Source organism: Heloderma suspectum, chromosome 3 (assembly GCF_057233095.1).
Source record: "Heloderma suspectum isolate Gila_16-S chromosome 3, 16-S_ref, whole genome shotgun sequence".
In the NCBI taxonomy this organism is placed as follows: domain Eukaryota; kingdom Metazoa; phylum Chordata; class Lepidosauria; order Squamata; family Helodermatidae; genus Heloderma; species Heloderma suspectum.
The window spans coordinates 113255837-113276201 of record NC_139460.1 but is presented as its reverse complement, the minus strand read 5'-3'; the positions used below and the strand labels follow the sequence as shown (position 1 = coordinate 113276201).

At 41.8% G+C, this 20365-nt stretch overlaps 1 protein-coding gene across 5 annotated transcripts in view; it reads left to right on the top strand.

Moving 5' to 3' along the window:
- The window catches only part of WWC3 (WWC family member 3), an 86239-nt gene that overhangs the window by 37953 nt on the left and 27921 nt on the right, over positions 1-20365 (top strand). For 4 of the 5 annotated variants that reach the window (XM_084844221.1, XM_084844218.1, XM_084844222.1 and 1 more), the window contains exons 5-9: positions 583-662; positions 1305-1434; positions 3757-3906; positions 6717-6740; positions 9277-9350. In XM_084844221.1, the coding sequence (XP_084700347.1) occupies positions 583-662; positions 1305-1434; positions 3757-3906; positions 6717-6740; positions 9277-9350 (458 nt within the window). The remainder of the gene's footprint in view (positions 1-582; positions 663-1304; positions 1435-3756; positions 3907-6716; positions 6741-9276; positions 9351-20365) is intronic. The other variant, XM_084844220.1, reaches the window with a different exon arrangement.

The window sequence follows — 20365 nt, the reverse complement described above, 5'->3', positions numbered from 1 at the left end:
AACCCAGCATATTGTTTGTAATAAACAAATGCAGTAGCAGTTTTCTAGCAAGAAATAGTATCTACCACAACTGTTACCAGTGGCTATTAGGATGGACTGACTGGGATAATCTGGAACAATAGTCACAAAGAAAGAGTTCCAGTGGTAATCTGGAATGATTTCATAATCAAATGTTATCACTATTGAAGTCCACTAAAACAACTCCAGTCAGATAGGAGGAATGGATGTTATCACAGCATGATAATAAATATATAAAAATAATGTGGTTTGAAGATCACAGTGCAACTTTGATTAAGTTGTTTCAATGTGCATGCACACACAGAAAATGAGATGCATAATTGTCACCATTAATTTTCCCCTGCTGTCACCATTAATTTTCTGTAGACTTAAAACAACCTAGAATATTTTAAGCTTCATGGTAGGAAGCTAAATGCAGCTGGGAAAGTCAGAGAACCTGTACTGTAATTTAAGAGTGGGCAACCTTTTACCACATTATGAAATGGAGAAAGGGCCATCAACTGAACAATTGATCACAGCAATTTAGTATTCTAACATTTCTCTTGCCTTTCTAAAAATCTCAAGCTTTCTAGATTGAAGCGAGAATTGACACAGATGAAGCAAGAATTGCAGTACAAAGAGAAAGGAGTAGAGACACTGCAAGAGTAAGTTGAAATGTAGCAGGTTGAGATTGTTCTATCTAATGCTTGATAGTATGGATAGTAACAAAGGTATGTATGTTGGTCAAAAGTGTATTTAAAATATTACAATGCTACAAATAATAGTTACCTTTTGTGTGAGAATTTTACCATGGACTCAGTGTTGACTTGCAGTCGCTTGCAGTGTGACTGCAGCTGCATGAAGCAGTCCCTGTAGGATCCCTCCTCTTGCTTTGGCACCTGTATACTGTATTCTGTGGCCATTACCCAAAACGGGAGGCTTGTATGATTCTTGTTTCTCTGTCCATTCCTCCCCACTCCATTTAGAATAGGGGTAGGAAACCGCTCAAAGGCCACATGTGGCACTTAGCCTAACTTCGTATAGGTGGAAAGAATGGGGAAAGCGGATGGCAGAAAAGAGAGAGCATGAGAAAAGGACGTGGCTGAAAGACAGAAGGGGGGTGGCGAAGCGAAGCCCTGCCTATGCTTGGTTCTTGCCCCGCCTACTTTTGGCTTGCGACCCTCAACAGATTTACCCCCAAGGGAATTTGTCCCTTATCAGAAAAAAATGTTCCCTACTTCTGGCCTTGAGTTCTGATTATAATCAAATATTACTAAAAATGAATAATCTTGATGTTTGTGTAATAGGATTGATCGTAAGATGTCAAATGCCCACATGAATTATAAGTTGGATGAAGCCCAAGCAATAATGAATGAGCTTCGAAGCATCAGGAAGGCCATTTGTATGGGCGAGAGAGAGAGGCAAGACCTGATACAGGTAAGATGGTCATAATTAATAACAATATTTGTGGTCCTATACAAGACTGTAAATTTAAAACAAGTCACATCACTATTGTATGGGGAGGTAATGTCCTCTCTGTTTGCCAGCAACTCATGTTTCATAGAAATATGATACTCGCTCTTTAGTGATTTACAGTGTTTGAAGCATCAAATTCCATAGTCTATTTCATCTTCTTGTAGTGTAATATGTTTGGTCACATTGATGTTTCTTCTTTAACTGGCTTCTGTTCTTCAGTATTTGTCTTGCATATGGGAATGATGTCAGAGATGCCTTTAAGTAATTTTAAGAACAATCCAAAGCTGAGAACCACACATGCACTGTTTTCTTCTCAGCTAGGGCATCTTTGGTTATCATGGAGCAACACGCCCCAAAGAGAAAGTTGTGTAGAATCAGAAAGGTAAATATAGTAAAGTGGACAAATTTTTCCCCAAAATAGGAAATGGCTTTCTTGTAACTTAAATATGCCCATTATATATGATGGTCGTAGACTAGATGGGTATGGCTCATTCTTGTGTAGGTGTTTGGAAAACTTATTTATTAAAAAAGTTGATGACAATTAGTTGAGGATGTAGGTGAGAGGAGCATGAGACACGACAGGAACGGTTTGTCGGGTCTAATAGGGTAAAATGGTTAAAATGATGTCATTGATGCAAAATAACAATTGTTCTACATGAGGTCAAAGGAATAATTCAAAGTGTTTGAAACATAGTCTCTAATTTTTGTGGACTGGTCAGGAATTTAGAGTTCACATTGTTAACATGGATATGTTATTTTGTAAATACTGTATCATAGTAAAATAAAAAAGGATTAATGAGAAACTTGTAATAAATGGATATGACTAAACTGAAGCATAGGAGATACCCTGTTAGAGACTGGATCTTATATTGTGGAGGGGCAAGTCTTCAACTACTTTATACAGGTGTTCCAGTGAAGTCACCTGTGGGTTAACTAATAATAAATGAGTGTTGGAACATAGCAGAAAAGCAGTGTGACTTCTCATTTTTCTATACTTGACAGTTTTCTTGAGATGAACATGATAAATTGCATAATTCTTAATCTTAGGGACCAAATTAACCACAAGTATGCTTGTTGATCTTAAATAATAAACAAAATATATTTAAAGAAAACAAATGATTCCCAATCAAAATAGCTGCAGTGGGAGCTTTCACTGAAATACGTGCACACACACGCCCCCGCCCCCCATGATGCCAGCCTTCTGTGCTTTTCAAACTAGGCTTGAACAGCCAATAAAATATTCTGAGCTGTAGTTTCTAGTCTTTGGTCTATGTTTTAGCATATCAGCCAAAATTGAACCACATGTATATGTGAAATATACCATGAAGTAATTTTATTTGTTTTAATTAAACTATTTAAAGTAAGCTATTCTTGGAGTTGTAGCAATGTTCTGAGCCTCCTGAGTTTCAGAAGAGGAAAGGGGGAAAAGGACAACAACTCCCTAAGAGCCTTCCCTTGCTCTGCTAAAAGGTGAGGTAGTGAATAATGTGAATGACCTCTGTCTGAGACCTTGGGGAACCACTGACAGTCAGAGCAGACAATACTGGGCTAGGTGGACAAAGTCTGACATGTTATAAGGCAGCTTCTTAGCTTCCTATAGTGCTGGAAGCCTCAGGTTTATACATGCTAGGCCCAGGGGGCTCTCTGGAGAGTGAGAAAGGAAAAAGGTGTAATTTTTTTGCTTTTGCTTTCTACAGAAACATTCTTTTATAGTTCAGGGAACAGGGTTTTTTTTTTAACCTTGTGGCACACTTCTCCCCAAACATAATTTCCCCCCTATTACAGAAGTGTAGGACCTCCCTCAGGTCCCAGTCTGGCCCTCTGGTGTTTCCGAGATGGCCATGCCCTATTTTCAAGGCCACACCTTTTTCTCCTGACAGCTGATTTGGTGGTTTTCCAGCTTTTGCATGTTTTTTTTCACATCCTAAAAGGTTGAAGTGCCTCTTTTATGTCTTAGTAACTGGCAGTAAGAGCTTTAAACCAAAATATGCTGGTATTTTTGGTATTTTGGCCCCTTCCGTTTTGCTTTTGGCCTCACCCCTTTTTCGCATCTGGCCTCACCCACCACTGGAATGTGGCCCCCGAGAGATTCTCCGTAATGGAATTTGGCCCTCAGGCTGAAAATGTTTTCTTTGTCAGTAATGATTCCATTCTGTATGATTATCCTGTCATCAACCAGTAAGAGAAGTCTGTGGGCTATTAGTAATTCAGCCATTTTAAAAAAAGAACTACGAAAGCACAAATAGATTATTTTTATAATTTTTTTCTTTCATTTTTTTAAAGAGTCTGGCGAAGCTGACAGATGGATTCAGGAATAGCTGTTGTATTACAGAATCTCTGCAGGACCTTCAGCATAATTCTAGCTCACTCAGTGACTCCAGTTTACCTCAACAACATTTTGATGCTTGTTCTCAAACTGACATCATTGGAGAGGTATGAGTGTGTTCTAATGCAATATGCTTGCTATAAAAAAAGATGCAGCTTTTGTTGTATTGCATTGTGACATAATTGAAATATATTTTTCCAGTTCAGTTCAAAAGAAGATTGAATACGTATTAATGCATAAGAGAAAATTGGGATTTTAATTAATCTTGTCTTGAAGCAAAAGAGTGGTCTTGAAAGAATACAAGTTTAATTAGAGGTGTGCTTTACAAAGGTTCTATTCTAAAATCTGAACTATATCATTTGGGCCCATTTTATGTTAGTAAGACTGTTTAGCAAATCCAACTAGTTGAATGAATTACTTTTTAAAACTGATAATGTATTGGAGAGCAATCTGGAGACAAGTTTATCCACACTTTGGTTTTACTCTTGACTCCTAAAAACCTTAAACAAATTAATCAAACCATCAGGGATTTGTTTTGAAATTACCACAAGGTGGACTTGATATAGATTGTTCATTTCCTGTGCTGATTTGTCATGAACCACTCACCAGAGGGACTTTAACCACCCCCCTTTTTTGTCAGAGGCATGTGTGCTCTAACTACAAACTACTCCTCTTAGCCCCAGAGTTACTGCACTACCACCATTCCCCAAAACACTGTATCCCTATACTATACTGCTGTTCACATGTAGCACGTGTACAACTAATGTGGGGGCTGGATGTGAGCAAGCACACAAACCCTGCCCCCCAAATTTCCCTGCACCCTGCCTACATTAAAGACCTTCACACATTGAGTGTGAAGATCTGAGTAAGGGCTTGTAAACACATTCAGCTGAACACACTTGCAAGGCTCCCATGATCAGGAACCATGATAAGGCTGGGTTTGCTGTCATGGGAACTTAGTATTTCCTCTCTTTTTTCAAAATAACACTTCCAAGAACATCATCTTCTGTTAGGTTTATTAATCAATCAAGGTTTGGGGGTTGCATTTAGAATCTGAACACCCAGTGAGGAAGCTAGCTTTAAATATTCCTTTCCAAGTCATGAATTAATTACTAGAAGCCCACTGAGCAGGAAAGGAGTAATTGTCTGTAAAGACAGAGATGTTCCTTAAATACCCTGAAGTGGTGATAACTGTCAGGAAGATAACATGTGCACTGTGTGCAAAAACAAATGAGTATAAGACAACCACCTGTGTGTCAGGGTGGAAACTGAGCCCATAGAGCCCCAGAGCAGTTCTGATTCTGAGGAAGAACAGCAATCCGTGGGAGAGGAGCTCGCTCATCTCTCACAAGCACAGCAGCTGGCAGAGATTCCTCCTGCCAGCATTCCTGGGAGAGATAGTGACCCTGGCAGTGAGAGAGCGCTGGAGGGGGGCTTGCTGGACGCTCGGCGCAGACGCAGGGAGCGACGACAGATGGAGGGCGCCGAAAGGCACTCCGCTCGTTTTGCGCTAAAACAGCAGTCGTGTCTCAAGGACCCAAGGGTAAGAGGGAGGATCTCTCCATATCTCATAAGTTCAGAGTCTTTCCGCGGTTCTCCTTCAAATGGGGACCAACTGCCTTACCTGGAGCTTAGGCTATTCTGCTATCTATCCCCAGTGCAGTTCCTTCCTTAGTTGCTAGTGATTAGTATCTGTAAGAGTCATAAAGTAATAAAGGAATAAAGCCTTGGAAAGAATCCTTGTCGTCTGTGTCCTGAGTTGGCTATTGGAGGGGACTGCAAGAGGCAGCTAGGGCGCTCCTGACACTGTGGCACACCAGCCATTTCCTAAAAGATCTTAGTTTGCGCTCATGGAAATCTTGGGGTCGGTTTTAAATGATAGACAGCTCAGGTATCAAAATGTATCCAACAGGGGGGGACTCCATCACAGTCTTACCATACACTGAATGGATTTGGACAATCGTGATGGAGAAAGAAGCTACTGTGGCTTCTCCTCCTGCCCCTGCACATGCTGTGCACATAACCTCCATTTGCATAATCCCTCACGATGCAACGCGGGTTGGCGCGTTGTCTGAACTGGGCACGTGTTGTGGTGGGGGTGGCTTCATATCCACCCTACAACCTCTACTGCATGTCATGGGTTTTAGGGTGGGTACAAACTCACCCCCACCATGCTGCGTACCCGGTTTGGATGACATGCCAACCCGCTCTGCATCGTGGGGGATTATGCAGATGCTGGTTGTACTCTTAGCACGCATGGAGATGGGTTGGCGGAGAAGCCCCAATGACTTCTTTCCCTGTTGCAATCGTCCAAACACAGCCAGTGGGTCTGCAGCTACAATTCTTTTGGAAAGACACATTTTTCAGGCTTATTTCATCAAGCCTTTTTGTTACCTTGTATACGTTCATTAGCAAGAAGGAAGTATATTTTGTTTGCCTGATTTTAGATTTACTACTTAACCTACTCTTTTTAGATGTGAGTTCCTTTTGTGGAACCAGTGAATCTTCTCTGTGAATCAAGAAATCAGAACATTTCCATGCAAGCATACTTAATATCAGATCCTAAATTTGTTATACTTTCAATAAGGAAGGTTTAGTTCAGTTTCAAATGTTATCTGCCATTTTAAAACTTTTCTATTTGAATCACTTCTAGCACACATTCAAGACTTTGAGCTTAAATTTACCAGTGCAGAATTTTGTACTTTCATGTATAAATAAGTAAAGAATACTTGCCCAATTGAGTCTCAAAATGTCACTAAGATAGTCAGTAACCTGGAATCCGTTTTTTTGGTTGAAATTTGCATAAGCACATAAACTTTTCATCCATGTTTTTTTCACTCTAGAAAGTATAATTAAATTCTAAAATGTTCAGTGTTTCAAAGGATATTTTCTGTCTATCATTTTTTCTTTGTTGCAGGAGTGGACATCTTTCTCCAACATGGTATGCATAAAGACTGAATTGTATAACTAAGCATTGTAGCTTGATTTAAGAAGACATTTTATTACATCAGAAGAAAACTTCCCTTGTTTAGTTTCTGTGGCAGTAGAATTTTGAGTCAAGGGACTCAGATGCTGAGTAATATATTCATGAGATTAAGTATATGAAGGGAACAATCTTACTTCAGAAAGTCCTAAAAAAAACCCAAACCCCTACCCCTTTAAATATGTTGTCTGATGTTTAGTTGCCTGGCCATTCCATTGAAATTATTCAGAATGTGAAATTAGCAACAAGTGTGAATCAGCATAGATTTGCACTCTAAACTTGTACATTTTAAATAAAATATGCTGCAGCGAACAACTTCATATATTAAGGGCAGTATCCTATGCTGCCTGTGCACCAGCGGGACTCACTACTAGCACAAGAGAGAGCTAGTGGTTGTTTCTGGAATGGGGCATGTCAGCGGAGCTTGCAGAAGGGAGCTTCACTGAACTGTCCCGATTCAGAAATGAACATTTCCAGTGTTCCTTTATGAAGCACTAACTCCTTGTTGTGCAAGCGGTGGATCCCACTGGTGTGACGCAATCAGTGGGAGCAGAGCAGTCCCATTGGATATTGCCCGAAAAGTTTATATTGCGTTTTTTTTTCATTTTCAGCATGAAGATCCTTGATTTGTCATAATTATTAGGTATAGCTACATACAGTCAGGGCCAGAAATACTGGAACAAGGATAACTGTTTTGGCCTCTGTACACCACCACATTGAAGTTGAAAGGAAACACACCCAGATGGGAGCGAAGTCAGGACTTTCAGCTGTAATGCAAGGGGTGTGACAAAAGTGGGGCACTAACCATTCAGGAAGGACAGCCAGTGGCATACACCGCCCCCTCCCCCATCGTTGGGGGCTCATAAGTAATGGAACAAACCAACATCATTTCAAACTTAAGGATCGCCTTTAATACCTGGATGAAAATCCTCTGCAGTCAATGACTGCCTGAAGTCTGGAACCCATGGACATGACCGAATGCTGTGTTTCCTCCCTCGAGATGCTTTGCCAGGCCTTTACTGCAGCTGCCTTCATCTGCTGCTTGTTTATGGGTCTTTCTGCCTTCAGTCTTGTCTTCAGTAAGTGAAAAGCATGCTCTGTTGGGTTGAGATCAGGTGACTGACTTGGCCATTGAAGAACATCCCACTTCTTTGCCTTGAGAACCTCTTGTGTAGCTTTTGCTGTATGTTTTGGGTCATTCTCCGTCTGCAATATGAAGCGGAGTCCTATCAGTTTGGCAGCATTCGGCTGAATCTGAGCAGAAAGTATAGTCCCATACACTTCAGAATTCATCCTGCTGTTTTTATCAGCAGTCAGGTCATCAATAAACACCAGTGACCCAGTTCCATTGGCAGCCATACATGCCCATACCATAACACTGCCTCCACCATGTTTGACAGATGATGTGGTCTGCTTTGGATCATGAGCTGTTCCTTTCCTTCTCCATCCTTTTCTCTTCCCATCATTCTGGCACAAGTTAATCTTGGTTTCATCAGTCCAAAGAATCTTATTCCAGAACTGGGCAGGCTTTTTTAGGTGTTTGCTGGCAAAGGCTAATCTGGCCTGTCTGTTCTTGAGTGTTACCAGTGGTTTGCACCTTGTTGTGAAACCTCTGTATTTACATTCATAAAGCTGTCTCTTGACTGTAGATGTTGACAATGACATGCCTACCTCCTCAAGAATGTTCTTGACCTGGCTAGATGTTGTGAAAGGGTTCCTCTTCACCATGAGCAGCATTCTGCGGTCATCCACTTTAGCTGTCTTCCGTGGTCTTCTAGGCCTTTTCCTGTTGCTGAGCTTGCCAGTTAATTCCTTCTTTTTCAGGATGTTCCAAACTGTTGTCTTGGCCACTCCCACTGTTTTTGCTATCTCTCTGTTGGGTTTATTTTGTTTCCTCAGCCTAATGATGGCCTCCTTCACTCGCACGGACACCTCTTTGTACCTCATGTTGGGGGTTCCAGTGAACAGCTAGCAAATGCAAATGTAACACTCAGAACCACCTCCAGGCCTTTTATCTGCTTGATTGGTCATGGGGTACCCAGGAAACAGGCCACACCTGGCCATACAGCTGCTTGTCAGCCATTTGTTCCATTACTTATGAGCCACCAACAATGGGTGTGTGTGTATGCCACTGGCTGTATTTCCTGAATGGTTAGTGCCCCACTTTTGTCAAACCCCTTGAATTGCAGCTGAAAGTCCTGACTTCGCTCCCATCTGGGTGTGTTTCCTTTCAACTTCAATGTGGTGGTGTACAGAGGGCAACTGCCAAAACAATTATCCTTGTTCCAATATTTCTGGCCCTGACTGTATACTAGTGAGCCAGCATAATAAGGGTGAATTTAGTCTTTCTGTGTTTTGAGCCAAATTATTAACTACCCCAAAACAGTTTTGTACCAGGTCAGATTTTGATGCTATACTTATTATATTTCCCCTCACAGTGTTACTATTTCTGTAATGTAGTGTTAATTTTCTCATTTTTCTTGCCTCACAAAAGTTTGGTTTTGATGATAAAACAAGGCATGCTGACAAAATAAAACTAAGCTGGCAGTATGAAGAGGCCAAAAAGAGGTAAGTACACTTAAGATGTAATGCTGACCACTCACAACTGGTCCATGCTTGATTCTGTCAGGAATCATTAATGATTTTGCATATGTGTTATCAGATGTCTAACACTGATGCCACGCATTGTAAATATCTAGTAGTCTTGTGTGTGTACTGAGCAACTTCCTTTGATTTAAAATATGTTGTAATCAGCCCAAATCATTCAAGATCAGGCAAGCTAAAAGCCAAATATGTACACCATAAATATGTACCAGAGACACTAGACTGATCTGGATCCCATAGTTCAACAAACCTTGTATATCATGGTAGAAGAAAGCATTATTTCGTTGGCACTGCTGCTTGCTTTACTGTCCAGCACTAAGACCAGCTCTAGCTTTTTGGGGCCCTGGAACAACTTTATCTAAAAGGGCTCCCAGGGTGGGGTGGGGGAAGAGTTAATATATGCCAGCATAGGGAGTGGAGCATGAAACCGAGAAAATGCAACACAATTGCAAGAGATCCTGGGCACAAAGCACAGCCAGGTTAGAAACTGCATGTGTTGGCTATTAGTTGGAAGGGCCTTTAACAGGACTGAATCCCAACACCACTGACTTCTAGTACTGGATAAGAGAGTGCACCCAGATGTGTATAACATTAGACATGTGGGCAAAAGAGGCTTGAATATTACATTATTATTGTTAATTTCAGCCCACTGACTGTTTATAGAGGTAGGTCAGAGAAATACACTTTACGTTGGCTCACCGCTGCTGTTCCCTTTTTGTTGTGATTTGACATAATAAAACAAGATAGGAATGAGCAATTGGTCTAATATCATCTGCCGAAATGGGCGTGGACTTGATCAATAACTTGGATGAGAGGAAGATGCATGTAAAATGGGGTACAAGTATACAAAGTGATCCAAGATAATTTATCATAGGCATGCAGCAAAATAATCACTGGAATCCATACATTTGAACATCTAGTGCCCTCCAGATGTTTTGAACTACAGCTCCCAAGCGTTCCTGACCATTGGCCATGGTGTCTGGTGCTGATAGGAATTGAACTCCGAAATAGCTGGAGGGTAGCAGGTTGGGGAAGGCTGTGCTAGATGGTACCATAATCTACTTTCTATCCCAATATCTATTATTTGAAAATAAATTGTTTCCATTCTGAAGTAAATAGTTTCTGCTAATTATGATTTAGGGTACAATCCTATGCATGTTTAGACGGAAGAAAGTCCTACAACTCCCAGCATGCCCCTGCCAGCCATGCTGGTTGGGGGATGCTGGGAGTTATAGGACTTTTTTCTGTCTAAATATGCATAAGATGCATGAGATTGCCCCCCTCTTGCTCAGAAAACCTGTTAGTTTCTATATTAAATATACATTAATAGTAAAAAGGTATTTTTTTTAGAGTCGAACAGCTCAGAACCCATTTATTTCTACCAGTTATCTCTGTGGTCACATTCTTCATTTATCATGCATTCCTTCCCTTAGCTTTCTGGCATTTCTGTAGGGCTTTTGTCTCCACAAAATATTTCTGTGTTGAACCTCACTTTGCTATTAAAACATCTACAGCAGTTGCACAGTGTGGGTGTAGGAATGTGCTGTGTTTAGTTTAAACCTACATTCGACAAAACTAAAGTGTTGCCATACATTTAAAATATTTTAGGTAGGCTCCTTGTTTAGCCACAGTGATGAGAGAGCGAAGTATGTGTGCCATCAACATAGTCAAGCAAATTCTTTCAAAAAATGTAAACTTGTCCGCTTCTGCTTTTTCATTCAGGACCTTGCTAAGAATGTTGTTGTTGTTGTTCAGTTGTTAAGTCGTGTCCGACTCTTAGTGACCCCATGGACCATAGCACGCCAGGCCTTCCTGTCCTCCGCTGTCTCCCGTAGTGTGCTCAAGTTCATATTCATTGCATCGGTGATGCTATCTAGCCATCTCATTCTCTGACGTCCCCTTCTCCTTTTGCCTTCAATCTTTCCCAGCATCAGGGTCTTTTCCAGCGAGTTTTCTCTTTGCATTAGGTGGCCAAAATATTTGAGCTTCAGCTTCAGTATCTGTCCTTCCAATGAGCACTCGGGGTTGATTTCCTTTAGGATGGACTGATTTGTCCTCCTTGCAGTCCAGGGGACTCGTAAGAGTCTTCTCCAGCACCACAGTTCGAAAGCATCAATTCTTTGGCGCTCAGCCTTCCTTATAGTCCAGCTCTCACAGCCATACGTTACTACTAGGAAAACCATAGCTTTGATTAGACGGACCTTTGTCGGCAAGGTGATGTCTCTGCTTCTTACTATGCTGTCTAGGTTTGCCATAGCTTTCCTCCCAAGGAGCAAGTGTCTTTTAATTTCATGGCTACAGTCACAGTCTGTGGTGATCTTGGAGCTCAAGAAAATAAAATCTGTCACTACTTCCATTCCCCTTCGATATGCCAGGAAGTGATGAGGCCACATACCATGATCGTAGGTTTTTAATGTTGAGTTTGAAACCAGCTTTTGCGCTCTCCACTCTCACTCTCAACAAGAGGCTCTTTAGATCCTCTTCGCTTTCTGCCATTAGGGTGGTATCGTCTGAATATCTGAGGTTGTTGATAATTCTCCTGGCAATCTTAATTCCGACCGGTGATTCATCCAACCCAGCGTTTCTCATGATGTTCTCTGCATATAAGGTAAACAAGCAGGGTGACAATATACAGCCTTCTCATACTCCTTTCCCAATTTTGAACCAATCGTTTGTTCCATGTCTGGATCTTACTGTTGCTTCTTGACCCTCATACAGGTTTCTCAGGAGACAGGTAAGGTGGTCTGGTACTCCCATCTCTTTAAGAATTTGCCAGAGTTTGTTGTGATCCACACAGTCAAAAGCTTTAGCATAGTCAATGAAGCAGAAATAGACTTTTTCTGGAATTCTCTTGCTTTCTCCATGATCCAGCGAATGTTGACGATTTGTTCTCTAGTTCCTCTGCCTCTTCGAAACCCAGCTTGTACTTCCGGTAGTTCTCAGTTCACATACTGCTGAAGCCTAGCTTATAGGATTTTGAGCACAACCTTGCTGGCATGTGAAATGAGAGCAATTGTACAGTAGTTTGAACACTCTTTGGCGTTGCCCTTCTTTGGAATTGGAATGTAAACTGACCTTTTCCAGTCTTGTGGCCACTGTTGAGTGTTCCAAATTTGTTGGCATATTGAGTGCAGCACTTTAACAGCATTATCATTTAGGATTTTAAGTAGCTCAGCTGGAATACTGTCATCTCCGCTAGCTTGGTTGTTAGTAATGCTTCGTAAGGCCCACTTGACTTCACTCTCTAGGATGTCCGGCTCAAGTTCAGTGAGCGCACTATCATGGCTATCAGGGACATTCAGATCTTTCCTGTATAGTTCTTCTGTGTATTTTTTCCACCTCTTCTTAATCTCCTCTGCTTCTGTGAGGTCCCTGCCTTCTTTGTCCTTTATCATGCCCGTCTTTGCACAAAACGTTCCCTTGATATCTCTGATTTTCTTGAAGAGATCTCTAGTCTTTCCCATTCTGTTGTTTTCCTCGATTTCTTTGCATTGTTCATTTTAAGAAGGCCTCCTTGTCTCTCCTTGCTATTCTCTGGAACTCTGCATTCAGTTGGGTACATCTTCCCCTTTCTCCCTTGCTTTTCGCTTCCCTTCTTTCCTCAGCTACTTGTAAAGCCTCATCAGACAGCCACTTGGCTTTCTTGCATTTCTTTTTCTTTGGGATGGATTGAGTTGCTGCCTCCTGAACAATGTTACGGCCCTCCGTCCATAGTTCCTCAGGCACTCTGTCTATCAGGTCTAATCCCCTAAATCTGTTCCTCACCTCCACTGTATATTCATAAGGGATATGATTTAGGTCCTACCTGAATAGTTTAGTGGTTTTCCCTATGTTCTTCAATTTAAGCTGAAATTTTGCAAGAAGCAGCTCATGATCTGAGCCACAGCCAGCTTCAGGTCTTGTTTTTACTGACTGTATGGAGCTTGTCCATCTTTGGCTGCAAAGGACATAATCAATCTGATTTCGATATTGACCATCTGGTGATGTCCATGTGTAGAGTCGCCTCTTGTGCTGTTGGAAAAGAGTGTTTGCTATGATCAGCATGTTCTCTTGGCAAAACTCTATTAGCCTTTATCCTGCTTCATTTTGTACACCAAGGCCATGCCTGCCTGTTATCCTGGTGATTTCTTGACTTCCTACTTTAGCATTCCAATCCCCTATGATGAAAAGGACATCTTTTTTTGGTTTTAGTTCTATAAGGTGTTGTAGGTCTTCATAGAAACGATCAACCTCAGCTTCTTCGGCCTCATTGGTTGGGGCATAGATTTGAATTTCTTCTAAGGGATTCTTCTCCATTTCTTCTAAGGGATTCTTGCCCAGAGTAGTAGATATAATGGTCACCTAAATTAAATTTGCCCATGCTTGTCCATTTTAGTTTGCTGATTCCCAAGATGTCGATGTTCAATCTTGCCATCTCATGTTTGACCATCTCCAGCTTACCTTGATTCATTGACCTTACATTCCAGGTTCCTAAACAATATTGTTCTTTACCGCATCGGACTTTCTTTTCACCACCAGACACATCCACAGCTGAGTGTCCTTTCGGCTTTGGCCCAGCCGCTTCACTCTTTCTGGTGCTACTTGGAAATTCCCTCTGCTGTTCCCCAGTAGTATATTGGACACCTTCCGACCTGAGGGGCTCATCTTCCGGCGTCATATCTTTTAGCCTTGTGATATGTTCCATGGGGTTTTCTTGGCAAGAATACTGGAGTGGGTTGCCATTTCCTTCTCCAGTGGACCACATTTTGTCAGAACTCTCTGCCATGACCTGTCCGTCTTGGGTGGCCTTGCATGGCATAGCTTATGGCTTCACTGAATTACGCAAGCCCCTTCGCCACAACAAGGCAGTGAATGTATGCAGTATTTATTTGTTCTTTACTGTAAGCAACTCCAGGGAATCTGATGTAACAGAAGACTGAATATTTTAATATAATTATCAGTTTTGCTGTCTATATTAAGTTGTATGCTACATAGCCAGTGCCTGTTCTCATGTTTTCTGTACAGTCCCCCACCCCACCTCCTTTGGGGGGGGGGGGTGCAAAACAAATAATAAATATGGATTACTTCTATAGCTGCTAATATGTATAAAGCTCCACTGCATTTAATTGAAGTGGTCATCTTGAGACCAGACACCACTATTTTTTAGTTTTGAGTTGGTTCCAAATTCAAGGATGTTTCATTTTCCATTTTGAGATGAAGCTAGAGCTTTACGAAAACTCTCCAGATAATGTATTTTAAGCTCAAAATTATAAGAATAAAATATTAAAGTTCACTCTCTTTGTACTACACTTTGTTGTTGTTCAGTCGTTCAGTTGTGTCCGACTCTTCGTGACCCCATGGACCATAGCACGCCAGGCCTTCCTGTCCTGCGCTCTCTCCCGGAGCGTGCTCAAGTTCATATTAATTGCATCCGTGATGCTATCTAGCCATCTCATCCTCTGCCGTCCCCTTCTCCTTTTGCCTTCAGTCTTTCCCAGCATCAGGGTCTTTTCCAGGGAGTTTTCTCTTCGCATTAGGTGGCCAAAATATTGGAGCTTCAGCTTCAGTATCTGTCCTTCCAATGAGCACTCAGGGTTGATTTCCTTTAGGATGGACTGATTTGACCTCCTTGCAGTCCAGGGGACTCGTAAGAGTCTTCTCCAGCACCACAGTTCGAAAGCATCAATTCTTCGGCGCTCAGCCTTCCTTATAGTCCAGCTCTCACAGCCATACATTACTACTAGGAAAACCATAGCTTTGATTAGACGGACCTTTGTCGGCAAGGTGATGTCTCTGCTTCTTACTATGCTGTCTAGGTTGGCCATAGCTTTCCTCCCAAGGAGCAAGCGTCTTTTAATTTCATGGCTACAGTCACCGTCTGTGGTGATCTTGGAGCCCAAGAAAGTAAAATCTGTCACTGCTTCCATTTCTTGCCCTTCTATATGCCAGGAAGTGATGGGGCCAGATGCCATGATCTTCGTTTTTTTAATGTTGAGTTTCAAACCAGCTTTTGCACTCTCCTCTTTCACCCTCAACAAGAGGCTCTTGAGATCCTCTTCGCTTTCTGCCATTAGGGTGGTATCGTCTGCATATCGGAGGTTGTTGATAATTCTCCTGGCAATCTTAATTCCGACCTCTGATTCATCCAACCCGGCATTTCTCATGATGTACTCTGCATATAAGTTAAATAAGCAGGATGACAATATGCAGCCTTGTCGTACTCCTTTCCCAATTTTGAACCAATCGGTTGTTCCATGTCTGGTTCTGACTGTTGCTTCTTGACCCTCGTACAGGTTTCTCAGGAGACAGGTAAGGTGGTCTGGTACTCCCATCACTTTAAGAATTTGCCACAGTTTGTTGTGATCCACACAATCAAAAGCTTTAGCGTAGTCAATGAAGCAGAAATAGATGTTTTTCTGGAATTCTCTTGCTTTCTCCATGATGCAGCGAATGTTGGCGATTTGATCTCTAGTTCCTCTGCCTCTTCTAAACCCAGCTTGTACTTCCGGTAGTTCTCGGTTCGCATACTGCTGAAGCCTAGCTTGTCGGATTTTGAGCATCACCTTGCTGGCATGTGAAATGAGCGCAATTGTGCGGTAGTTTGAACACTCTTTGGCGTTGCCCTTCTTTGGAATTGGAATGTAAACTGACCTTTTCCAGTCTTGTGGCCACTGTTGAGTGTTCCAGATTTGTTGGCATATTGAATGCAGCACTTTAACAGCATCATCTTTTAGGATTTTAAATAGCTCGGCTGGAATACTGTCATCTCCGCTAGCTTTGTTGTTAGTAATGCTTCGTAAGGCCCACTTGACTTCACTCTCTAGGATGTCCGGCTCAAGTTCAGTGACCGCACTATCATGGCTATCAGGGACATTCAGATCTTTCCTGTATAGTTCTTCTGTGTATTTTTTCCACCTCTTCTTAATCTCCTCTGCTTCTGTGAGGTCCCTGCCTTCTTTGTCCTTTATCATGCCCGTCTTTGCACAAAACGTTCCCTTGAGATCTCCAATTTTCTTGAAGAGATCTCTAGTCTTTCCCATTCTGTTGTTTTCCTCGATTTCTTTGCATTGCTCATTTAAGAAGGCCTTCTTGTCTCTCCTTGCTATTCTCTGGAACTCTGCATTCAGTTGGGTATATCTTCCCCTTTCTCCCTTGCTTTTCGCTTCCCTTCTTTCGTGAGCTACTTGTAAAGCCTCATCAGACAGCCACTTGGCTTTGTTGCATTTCTTTTTCTTTGGGATGGATTGAGTTGCTGCCTCCTGAACAATGTTACGGACCTCCGTCCATAGTTCCTCAGGCACTCTATCAGGTCTAATCCCTGAAATCTATTTCTCACCTCCACTGTATATTCATCAGGGATATGATTTAGGTCATACCTGAACGGTTTAGTGGTTTTCCCGACGTTCTTCAATTTAAGCCGAAATTTTGCAAGAAGCAGCTCATGATCTGAGCCACAGTCAGCCCCAGGTCTTGTTTTTACTGACTGTATGGAGCTTGTCCATCTTTGGCTGCAAAGGACATAATCAATCTGATTTCGATATTGACCATCTGGTGATGTCCATGTGTAGAGTCGCCTCTTGTGCTGTTGGAAAAGAGTGTTTGCTATGATCAGGATGTTCTCTTTGCAAAACTCTTTTAGCTTTTGTCCTGCTTCATTTTGTACACCAAGGCCATGCCTGCCTGTTATCCCGGTGATTTCTTGACTTCCTACTTTAGCATTCCAATCCCCTATGATGAAGAGGACATCTTTTTTTGGTGTTCTAGAAGGTGTTGTAGGTCTTCATAGAACTGATCAACCTCAGCTTCTTCGGCCTCAGTGGTTGGGGCATAGACTTGAATTACTGTGATGTTGAATGGGTTGCCTTGGATTCGTACTGAGATCATTCTATCATTTTTAAGATTGTACCCCAATACTGCTTTTCCCACCCTTTTGTTGACTATGAGTGCTACTCCATTTCTTCTAAGGGATTCTTGCCCACAATAGTAGATATGATGGTCACCTGAATTAAATTCGCCCATGCCTGTCCATTTTAGTTCGCTGATTCCCAAGATGTCGATGTTCAATCTTGCCATCTCATGTTTGACCACCTCCAGCTTACCTTGATTCATTGATCTGACATTCCAGGTTCCTAAACAATATTGTTCTTTACAGCATCGGATTTTCTTTTCACCACCAGACACATCCACAGCTGAGTGTCCTTTCGGGTTTGGCCCAGCCGCTTCACCCTTTCTGGCGCTACTTGGAAATACCCTCTGCTCTTCCCCAGTAGCATATTGGACACCTTCCGATCTGAGGGGCTCATCTTCCGGCGTCATCTCTTTTAGCCTTGTGATACGTTCCATGGGGTTTTCTTGGCAAGAATACTGGAGTGGGTTGCCATTTCCTTCTCCAGTGGACCACATTTTGTCAGAACTCTCTGCCATGACCTGTCCGTCTTGGGTGGCCCTGCACGGCATAGCTTATGGCTTCACTGAGTTACGCAAGCCCCTTCGCCACAACAAAGCAGTGATCCATGAAGGGGTTGTACTACACTAGGGGTAGGCAACTTGGTGCCCTCCAAATGTTTTGGACTACAGCCCCCATTAGCTCCAGCCAGTGTAGCCAGTGGTCAGGAATTCTGGGAGTTGTAGTTTTTGTGAACAAGACAATATAAAAGATAGACACCTTGTTTGCACATAATGAGAAGCCACTGTGGTTGAATTTCCCTGTGGGGATTCTCATTGTGGTGGCTGTCATCATATTCAATATTCAAGGTGCAAGGGGTGTGCTGTAGCTTGTCATTATGTGCAAATCCACTGAGGGTGGATTGTTGGGGTGGTTGACAAGCCACCCCAAACCCATGAGCTCTTAATCACCCCAACAGCCTAGCCTCGCCAGGCTTGCATGTAACAACAAGCTGCGGCGCTCACCCCCTGCTCCGCTGCCTCGACAAAAAAACCCGTGGGGAAATTCATCCACCGTGCTTTCTCGTTACATGTGAACTGGGTCAGAGCCTACCACGGAGAAATGGGCTCAGCAGCAATGCATATTTTAACACTCTCGGTGCAGTGCTTGGATAGGTAGGGAAGAATTAAAATAGACAGTCCTGCTACAATAACGTTCTGAGCATGACTGGTGACAGTGAATACTTGCTCTAGTATGACAAACCACTAGGACAATAATGTTTTGGAAAAGCTGGAAACAGTGGATACTGAAGGATATAGCAACCCTAGTCCTTCCCTTCCTAATTGTAGGCTCTAGGTTTCATAAAGGTTAAGTGTTTAGTTCAGGGAAAGACTCCATCTGTTTAGGCATACAGTTCCCATCAGCCCTAATCAGCATATGCCAAAACATCTTGAGGGCCACAGGTTGCCCATCCTGGTGTTAAATTGTGACTATACTTTAATTAAATAAATAGGAAAATGCTCACATTTGGTTATAAAAGAGCCATAATACCTATGTCTTGGGAAAAATACTGCTAGCATATATTTTAGTAATGTTTAAATTACACTTCCCCCTAATACTGTGGGCACTTGTTTTTCCCCAGATGGTACTATGAAATAAACTTCAAGGTTTGTTTCTGTTGGGTCAGAGTCTTTTCTAGCTATGCATTGATTTTTTTGTTGGAAACCCAAGAAATGTTGCAAATAACGTTGGCTGTGGTGCTGCTGCTTCCTTGCCAATAAAAAGGGTGGTTTTTTTTAACAGCCCACCATTCCTTTTTATAGCTACTCAGATTCATTTTTAGACTTTCATATCCATATTCAAAGGCATATACCCAAAGAATATCTAATTGCATTGACAAATAGGCTACTGTTTGCCATTTTTATAAGGCTCTCTCATTCATCTTTGGAATACATTAATAAATACACTACTCTCTTCCCCCTCCCCCATTTGTGGAGGTAAGCAACTACTGCTTGTGAAGATACTGACATGAGGCGTGGATATAACATTATTATACAGCCACAAATGACAGAATATTTTTTGGTTGAAAGCACATGTGCTAAACTCTTCTTAAACTGAAAGCTCAGTAGAAGGTGATGTAAATGGGTAGCTGAGAGCTACTAAAACCTTTGCTTCATTATGTGGACTTTAATTTAGACTTGAGTTGGCTATTTGTGGCACACATTTTTGTTAGTATTTTTTAATGTCATAGCAGCAGGAGTAGCTTTTATTTTTTTAAATACTGTAACACCTGCAGAATACTGTGCAGCAGATCTTTTCTGTGGTTGTGTTCATGTGGAATCTTGGTGTGATATGCCATGATGTGAGTGAGCAGTGTGAGCAGCCCATCCATTCATGAGAGTAGGAAAATAAACCAGGAAGGGATAGCTTTGCATTTGAACCCAGAATTATGGTCGCTCTTACAGAGTGAAGCAGCAGCAAATGGGCTGCATGCACCAGCACAGTCATAGTTCACATAGGAGTTTATTAAACCAAGATTCTTGACGTACGGTAACTTGTGAATGCATCGTTTTCAGTAACACATTCAGTATAAGGATTTCACATCTGATTCAACATTTTGGTTATTAGTTTTAAAGCCCTAAATGGCTGCACCCAGTGTTTCTTTAGCAAATGACTCCTTATGAAACTCCCTATGCCCATCTGCCCTATGTGGCAGATCATACTATATATACTTCCTATTTGTGAAGTCAAATCTGCTAGTATGAGGAACAGAGCTTTCTCTGTTATTTCTCCCATTTTATAAAACACTCTCTTTGGAGATGCCTGTCAGGATGTATTCTTGTATGCCTTTTGCCGGATGGCTAAACATCCTTTTTGCTCACTATAGGATTTTAGTGTATTGTTCTGCTTCTCTCATAAACTTTTAGACTTTTATGTTGCTGTTTGTATTCTTATCTATATTTTGTTGGTTTTCTTTTATAGATGTTTTTAAAAGTTCAAAATTGTCATATGTTTCTAACTTTACGTTTTTGTGTATCACCTGAGGCGATCTTGGAAAGGCAAATAATAAGTATATGGAACAGTATTTTTCAAGCTTATCCTGGTTTTTCCAGAT